The 9,304-nt window shown below is 42.5% G+C and overlaps 1 protein-coding gene across 1 annotated transcript in view; it reads left to right on the top strand.

The window, feature by feature from the left end:
- The first annotated feature begins 69 nt into the window (after window positions 1-69).
- The window catches only part of LOC124288334 (PAX-interacting protein 1-like), a 33,959-nt gene continuing 24,724 nt past the window's right edge, over window positions 70-9,304 (top strand). Inside the window, exons 1-5 of the mRNA XM_046724849.1 lie at window positions 70-249; window positions 911-1,048; window positions 2,098-2,141; window positions 2,839-2,899; window positions 3,266-3,379. Of these exons, the coding sequence (XP_046580805.1) occupies window positions 154-249; window positions 911-1,048; window positions 2,098-2,141; window positions 2,839-2,899; window positions 3,266-3,379 (453 nt within the window). The 5' untranslated portion in view covers window positions 70-153. The remainder of the gene's footprint in view (window positions 250-910; window positions 1,049-2,097; window positions 2,142-2,838; window positions 2,900-3,265; window positions 3,380-9,304) is intronic.

Raw genomic sequence — 9,304 nt, 5'->3', positions numbered from 1 at the left:
TAAAGCTACAATTTAGAATTTTAAAGAAATCCATGAATAAATTATTTACGACAACCGTAATTCAAATATTTAGCATCGCGCGAGATGATGTCGATTTCAGCGGGAAAACAAAGTATTCTGATGCCCTAGTTGTTTGTATTTACCTAATGCACAATGAGTGACACGGAGGAAAAATCTGCACAGGAAGTCAGCCAAGAAGATGTTTTTAAAAATGTCACATACTACCTTGTTGGAGACATAAATGAGAACGTAAGAAATGCTCACGACTAGTTCACATTTCCCAACAAAGACTGAACAAGTGTCAATATTTACAGCACAACAAACATTTTGTTTTTGCATTAAATATGTCATTAAGTGGTCGAATGAAAACAGTGCATTTCGCGTTTACACACATTATAATGAATGCAATAATCCCTCATGTGCAGCCGAGTTTGGTCAAACGAAACCATCTATCCCGGTGATGGGCAACTGAATTCGGAAATGGTGGCCTAACGTCAGTAACTTGAGTACCGAATCGTGTATCAGCTGGGCATATGGTTTCATTCGCAATTTGTTCACCTACCTATTTTGTTATTAGATGGTTGGCCTTAATATGTCGGATAATAAATTAATGGGGCCAACATCACATTCCAATGTATGTCATATTGCTTGTTCTGTTAGGCTGTATTCCCAAAGTTGTGGATTTAACATTTTATCATCTCAATATTCAAACTAGTAAATTGGTATTATGTCTATCATTGTTATTATGTCTATCATAATAACAACCTGCAGTATGAACTCTGAATAGTATTGGACAGTTGTAAAGTATTTCAAATCAAATTTGCTGTGGTTGATTTTGTCACGCATTGTAACCATGCTAACCACTGGTTAATGAAAAGGATGTTGGGATTGCATTTTTCATACTATGCAGGTGGTGAAACAACTGGATGATGGAGGTGCTAAACTGGACAGCTACCTCAGTGAGATGGTCAGCCATGTCATCGCTGATGACATTGAAGCTGACGAATGCGCTGAAGCAAAAGACCTGTTTGATCTCCCCATTGTATCTGTGAGTATTTATCAAAAACAGAGATTTCAGTAACTCCTAACAATATTTTTATATCTTGTCTTATTGTCACATAGGACTGCAGAAATAGATGTTTTCTATTTAACCATGTGTGGCATAGTGCTATGATGCTAATTCGTTAGAATTTCCCCACTTGATTCCATATGATTCTCATCCCCAATATTTGATGTTTTATTGACTCCAGGTGATAACAGACAGTAGAAAAGTTCACATTACTGTTTATTGCCTTCGTGGAACGATCAAATACATTTGTTCATACACATTACGTGATGATTTCACAGCAAATTGTCTCAGGTCAAGGTATCTGAACAGAGCAGTTGTGACAACTTACTGTGCAGAGTTGTGTCCCTTGGATGTTAGTTCAATTATGTTCATCTGTTGTCAGTACCTGTGGGATTCACTGAAGTATAGAGGGTGGATAACTTGTACACTGTCTGTTTCACTATTGGGAACTTAATTATAATAAGCAACAGAAAATCAGAATGCTTGGTGGAGTCCGTCACTTGGGCTTTCCTTCCACCTTAACCTGACATATCACTGAAAATATGAAATTCTGTCAAAAGTGGCTTTCAACTAAACTCAGTGTAGTGGATTATAATCTCTGTACACTAAGGTCTTCACAGACATGATAAGATACATGCAGTTCGATTTCTTACAGTGAATCATAAAGTTAGAAATTAGAGTTTGATTTGCGAGTCCTTGTGTATCGTATTTGACCCCTGAATCTGTTTTGACGGGGTGAATATATACACTTCAGTTTCAACTCTGAATGGATTCAAACACTGTCTATAATCCATTCATATTTTATGTTGTTGAATGTTATATTTTCTTTCATATGTTGTCAAACTAGTTTCACATATAATCTGTGATAATCAACTTATTGTTCATTCCTCAGATGACATGTTTTTATGCAGTCTGTATATTGTTTCTTATTAAAACCTTTCCCCTGTCACAATATGTCTGAAACATACCAATGTAAAGTTAACCTGACCCATGCCTGTTTCTTACATTGGTAAATCATTTCGTTTCAGAGTGCCTGGGTTGGACTCTCTGTCAAATGCAAGAAACAGTTACTGTATCCTTCCCAGAGATGCCAACTCATACGATTTTATCGTATTCATTATGAAAGAACAACACAAAATACGCCACTACGATAACAGTAAAAATATACAATGTTTTAAAAACAGATTAAATTAAATTATCAATAGCATATGTACCATACACAATAAATTGCAAGCACATTTTATTCAGTATCAAGCTATACGTGGATACTTACTACTGATTTAGGTGAGTACAATGTTAATAACAAGTTCTTAGAATATCTATATATTCTGTATTAAATATGAAAATTCTTTGGACAGGTTAATACTGATTTTTGTATCAGTTTTTGGCCAAAATACTAACTGGGCTAAATTAGGGTTGGCATCTCTGCCTTCCCTTCAGTAAGAATGCAGGACAAAATCCACCCCAAAATTTATTAAAAACATTTCTGAGAGGAGAATGTATTTGTATAACCAAAGATGCACTGAGAAGAACGTTTTGTTATAAAGTGTATCTCAGATGTTATGTTTGTGTTTGGTAAACTTTTGCAAGCTCAGATTACTTTTGCTCAAGACTTGTTGAAGGGAGATAATCAGGAGGTCTTGATCTGTGTTGATATTACCTCCCCTTTAATGTCAAAAAATGGAGGCAAGTGACAGAAAGTGCAAGTTAGAGAACATTGTATTCCCTTTTAAGCACTGATATGATTCTTCTTCCCTAACTGCTCCCAGAAAAGAGGTATTTGCCCTGGAGGGACTCGTCTTCTCGGGCGTAGTTGTTTGTGTGTCCCAGGTGAGTGCGTTTAGTTTCCTAAGTTTCCAGTGAATCACCAGAAATGAGCTGCAACATGTTTAGATATGGATTATGTTGATTAGCATTTGTCAGTCTGCTATCAGTCCTGTGCAAAACAAGTTCTTTGAAGTTGGCATTATATCTTTCATTGATACATCGACTGTTATTACTGTTGTTACTGTCAGATGGGTCTGGTTCTTCTGTTGACATTTTTTTGGGTGTTTTTTTCAGCTTAATATTTGTTTGGAAAGTGTAAAGAATTTTTCATCTTGTTAAGATACATCCAGAAAAGACCATGTATCGTGGCAACACATTTTCACTTGTGTCTTGCAAGTTAAACTGAGCTTGTGTCACTGGGTGTTTCAGTTAGATGAAGAAGACCGAAAGTCTTTATGGAGCATGGTGACATATCATGGAGGCAGATGCCAGACGCGGCTGGATAAACATGTCACCCATCTCGTCACATTCACCACCGAAGGGGTAAGATCCATGTGAAGAAGTCATTCCTTTCTCAGATTGAAGACACTCACAGATGCATTCCTCACATAATGTTATAAACTGTTTGAGTGTAGACATAATGGAGAGAGTTTGTGCATAGTTCAGTTCAAATACTTATCAGTGGTTTAATTAAGCCACAACTGAATAAAATGTTCAAAGTTACATATACTTAGGACTCAAAGTTCAATATTATAGCAGCATCTCATTGCTACATAACAGAACTCCAGATCACCTCTTTATTTGAGATCAGTGTATATGTGGATATATGTTCTGTATACATATTCCCAGAATGTAAGTTAAGAATTTTTCCTTATCCTGACTCATGCTAAATGCTTGTCTCCATCTTCTTGCGAATGATAGTGGAACACTTGAAATCCCTTGAAGTTCCCTTCTAAAAAGTGGACGTAAAATCATCACTCACCCACCAGTAGTCTCCCTTGCCTCCCTTTGGTGCCCTTTTGTATCACATGACCTGCCATGTTTGTCACTCTCTCCTTCTTCGCCCTTGAGGACGGTTGTGAGAGCACCTGGGTCCCTATACGGCACATATCCTTTTCTCTTTTGGACCTTTACATCAAAATTATTGCTGTATACAGCTTTTAGGATTGTATTCTACTATATGGTTTGAAATTTGATCTAAATTATTCGTTGTTGACATGTTTTTTCATCGTGTTTATATTTGATGAAAACTTGTATTCGTTGTAGGTACCGGCTGTCTGCGGCTGACCCACATGTATTATGTCCTGATTGCACTACTTCATGTTCTTTCATTGTCTGAATTTAACCACTTTTTGCGCTGATAACCGTGTGTTAACTACTGCTGCCGATGTTCATAATTCTAGTGTATTGCCGAGCGATTTACAGGGTCAGGGTGCTGTTCCAGTGATGAACTCTGGAGCCAATAAGAGATCGTCATCAACGGAGCTGACCTCTTCGCAGACGAAGAAGACTAGATCGTTTTCAACGCAGAAGAAGAAGGCTACTACCCCTAAGACTTCGTCGAAGTCTCTTCACAGCTCTACGCAGAAGACGAGATCCTTCTCTGCCCGAGATTGTACCTCCGGAAGAAGCAGACGTGTATGATGATCCCCCCATCCTCATACCTGAAGTCACAGTCGTCAGCAAGAAGACGAAGCCTGCTTCTACAGCTACATCGGCAACTTTATCAGCGCAGACATTGACAGAAGACCTTCCATCAACGCAGACATCGGGTACCAGAGATAGCAGCAGCGTCAACTCTTCACAAGTGCAGTGTACCTTAGAAGACGCCTCATCGTTATCAGAAGCATCATCAACCCTGCAGCAGTCTCAACATACGTCGCAGAACTTCAACCCGGGGCTGTTTATGCAACAGTTTTCAGACCAGATGATGTCTATGATGGAACGTTGCTTCGCACAGGAGAAAGCTGCTTCGAAGACCACTACGATGACTACTAGCCTGCGTGAAGATTCAGCAGTCTCTCCCACGCACTTGGAAGAAGAGGGAAGCCTGCGTGAAGGCTCATGCACCCGACGATCTTCCCCATCTGAAGTTAGGAGCCTGGACAACGCTACTAACGTCAGCTCAGCCTAAGACGTCCCTGAAAGAGCCGTTAAGAATTCTCCACGCAGAAGCAGATCAAAGCGTTCTCCGAACCCTACAGACGTCGTAGATATGGGTCGTCATCACCATCAGATTCAGACGCACATCGGGAACCTGCATGCAGGCACTCCACATCTTACAGAGGGGAAACTACGTCTAAGAATCAACCTTCACGAAGGCCTAGAGAGAGATCTCAAGACTCCAGGAAGGATATACGATCACATCGGGATTGTTCACCTGCAAGCAGTTCGTCATACAGAACTTCATACAGAGACTGATGTTGTCGTGGATCATCAGAGCGGGAGATGTCTAAATCAGAGGAAGAAGGTGAAGTCATATTCTCCGATACGGAAGTAACCTCATGGATTGCTAATGGCCTGGACCTAGCATCACCTTCCAAGCACACAGACAAAGCGTTTACATACAAGATGTCCAACGATGATTTCGACACACTCACCTTTCCACCTATCGACCCGATGTCCCAAGTACCGGACAGCCTCAGCTCAGCCTTTGATAAGGCTACCAAGTTCCAGAATCAGCATATCCCGACGTTCAACGCCAGGAAATTCCCCTTAGCGCAACTGGATAAGACTACTAGACGTACCTTCTTCTGAGTCTTCTAGGTCTAGGGCTATCAACGAAGCACTCATCTCGAAGTTTAAGAACTCCACCGCCGAAGACGACCGGATGATATATTCTGCTCTACTGACTCAGAAAAAGGACCACCAGTTTATGTCGGAGCATCTAGCATCCACATCAGCAGGCCTGACTCTCCTGAGGAGGCAAGGATTATTGTCATCGTGCACCTGGAGTGAGCGGTTCACCAAGTCCTTATACAGAGCCCCTTTGTCAGCATCATCCATCTTCGGAGGAGGAATTGAAGAAGTCGCCAAAGAGGTTACACATGAATCAAGGGAGGTCATGATGATAAAGTCCATAGATACCTTGGCAAATGTAATTCGCCAGACGTCCCAGCGCCGCTCCAACAAATCCAAGTTTGCAGGAGTCCAGAGAGCCAGAGAAAAGAAGTATTCCAACTCAAGAGGGAGGAAGAGGTTCTTTTCGTCGCCCAACTGGAGCCCCCAGAAGTAACCCCAGAAGAGGCCGAGCACCCAGGGGTGCCAGGGGAACCTAACGCTGAAGGACAGGTTTTGAACGACTGGAGTCTTCCACCCCCAGCCGTTCCTGTACAACCTTCAACAGTGGGTGGGGACGTCTTCAACGGTACTGGGAAAATTGGGGAATACTACAGGACGACTACTTATCCCAGATACTAAGCAGACGGTACAAGATACAGTTGGAAGCCACCCCACCGCTTGCAAGCAACCCGATGGCCTTCAACCACGCAGCCAACCAGACAGAGAAACTGGACGACGCAACAAAGACTCTACTCGAGATGCAGTAGAAGAGTAAGATGTATTAGAAGAGATAAATCAAGATCTCATCATGCCTGGTTTTTACTCCCCAATTTTCCTGGTACCAAGAAGAATTCCAAGGAGAAGTTTCGGCTCATCTACAACATGAGGAAGTTCAACCGGGAGTATCTCCGCAGACCAGCAAAATTCAAGGACATACATTTTCCTCAGCTCTGACATCTCGTTCGTCCATCAGACTACCTCGCCAGCATAGATCTACAAGATGTGTACCTACACATCCCGATACATCCAGACTCAAGGAAATACCTAAGATTCCTTTTCAACAGTCATCACTTCCAGTGGAAGGTTCTACTGTTTGGAATATCGTTGGCCCCCTGGTTGTTTACTCGAGTGACCAAGCCCATCGTCACATATCTACATCGTCTGCGCAGTGCTTTTTACCTGGACGACAGAATTCAAGTTCATCAAGATCCCAGTCAACTCAGACTGCAACTAGACTTCACCATCGGGCCTTACTCAGTTAGGATGGCGCGTAAATCTCCTCAAGTCGGAACTGGAGCCGAAACAGGATCTTCAATTTCTAGGAATACGACTCATCACGCGGGTGAATCATATAGTCGTCCCAGAGGATCGTTGGGTCAAGATACAACTTATGATATCTCAAGCAATGCTCTTTCCATTGACACTACGTCTTTGGCAAAGCATGCTCGGTCTACTCACCTCAGCTCAAGACATGACTCGCAGAGGGAGATTACAACTGCGCCCACTGCAAATATTTGTGAACGCCCATCTCGACAGTTTGGATCCGCTGATACTACCGGACAGCCTGAAATCATACCTCCTATGGTGCACTCAGAAGTCGAATGTTTGCGGAGGAACCTTTTTGTCAGAGCTGGTTTGCAACACTCATCTCTACGTGGATGCATTGCTACAAGGATGGGGTGCCCACCTCGACAATGAAGTGGCAGCAGGGAAGTGGTCGAGTCAGGAGCAGAATCTACACATCAACCTGTTGGAGATGAAAGCAGTGATCAACACTTAACATCACTGGTCCAGCGTACTAAAGAACACAAAGCTCAAGGTCCACACGGACAACTCCACAGTAGCGTTCTACATCAACAAACAAGGATCAACAAGTCTGCTACAACTCAGCTTTCTCCTGTTCAGCATCGTCGACGACCTGAACATCTATATGAAGGCATGCCACATTCCAGGAGCAAAGAATGTCATAGCAGATGCCCTATCTCGTCCACTACAACCATCCCCTACGGAATGGATGTTACACCCAGAAGCGTTCCGGTTCGTCATACAGACAATAGGATCTCCACTGATAGACCTGTTTGCAACAAAGTTCAACAAGCAACTACCAACATTCGTCTCACTGATTCCGGATACTCAGGCATGGGCAACAGACGCTTTAAGCATCTCATGGGAAGGACCTAACGCTTATTCGTTTCCATCTCCAGCACTATTACCACAAGTAATACAGAAAATCAAGCAGACGACAACGCTGCCACTGATTTTGGTCGCGCCCTATTGGCCAGCGAGGGTATGGTTTCCCGTCCTCATACAAGAACTCGGAAGTCCAACCCTGAAACTACCAGAGTGGTCGAACCTGCTCGTCCATCCACACACCAAGCAAGCTCACAGGAATCCGGCATTGTTCCAGCTACACACGTGGAGCGTATCAAAGCTTGCCTGAAGACTAGAGGGTACTCCGCCAGAGCAGTGAGAGCAGTGACACTAGCTCTACGCAGATCAACTCGCAACTTGTACATCGACAAGTGGCAGAGATTTGAACAGTATGCAACGAGGAAAGGCTTTACAGCGGTAAAGGCAACCCATCCTCAAGTGGCGGAATACCTGTGTCATTTGCGACAGACGAGACACTTAAAAGGTTCAACACTAGGGTTGTGCAATATTACCGGTATATACCGGTACAGTATCTCGCGATAAGATTATTGCGATATGGTTCAGATTCTGCAATATATTGGGTCATCCAGAGTTAGCTCCCTTTGCATTATCTGTTCTTGATTTCAAAGCAAAAAATGTGCTCTAAACGTGCCAAATATACATTTATTTCTGTTGGTTTCATACAACATTTTACAAATGGGAGTATCTTTATAAGTGGCTCCAAAAGTGCCAAACATTCTACCAAATGCGTTACGTTTTGTGGGTTTGAATGGTTTCATATGTGACATTTTGGAGGAATTAAGGACCGCTCATAATTTATGGCTTGGGGTGGGGTGGGGGTGGGGTGATGATTTTTATGGAGAAGCATCAAGAGATGGAGTTGCAATAGATAACTAATGGAACATTGGTATATCTAAAATCCACACGAAAATATCAAAAGTTTCGGAAGAAATCTGACAAGTTGTGCCCCCCACCCGCAGCCCCCGACTCATCAGAGGAAGTTGAAGGAACAGAATCATCAGCAGTGCCGTCATAAGATCCCATGGGGGGTAATACAGGACGTAAATCAACAGCCAGTGAATCCAGGAAGTGGCCTGACCCACCTCCGATTACGACGTATTCTGCAAGCATTTAGCATGAGTCAGGATAAGGAAAAATATGTAATTTTCTGACTAAAATTGATATTTTATACGTATCCTGACGCATGAGGTCAGCCCTCCCAACCTCCCCTCTTATTGCACTCTGGATCTCCCTGTAAATCTGGGTGTCGGGCATACATACGGAGAGAGTGACAAAACATGGCAGGTCATGTGATACAAAGCGAGGCAAGGGAGACTACTCGTGGGTGAGTGATGATTTTACGTCCGCTTTTTAGAAGGGAACTTCAAGGGATTTCAAGTGTTCCACTATCATTCTCAAGAAGAAGGAGACAAGCATTTAGCATGAGTCAGGATAAGTATGAAATATCAATTTTAGTCCGAAAATTATATTTATGTAAACTGCACATGATAGCAACAAATTAAGGCGTTGGATTAT

The sequence above is a fragment of the Haliotis rubra genome, unplaced genomic scaffold, assembly GCF_003918875.1.
Source record: "Haliotis rubra isolate DU_JTF1 unplaced genomic scaffold, ASM391887v1 Scf415, whole genome shotgun sequence".
NCBI lineage: Eukaryota > Metazoa > Mollusca > Gastropoda > Lepetellida > Haliotidae > Haliotis > Haliotis rubra.
This window is presented reverse-complemented; position numbering and strand designations above follow the sequence as displayed.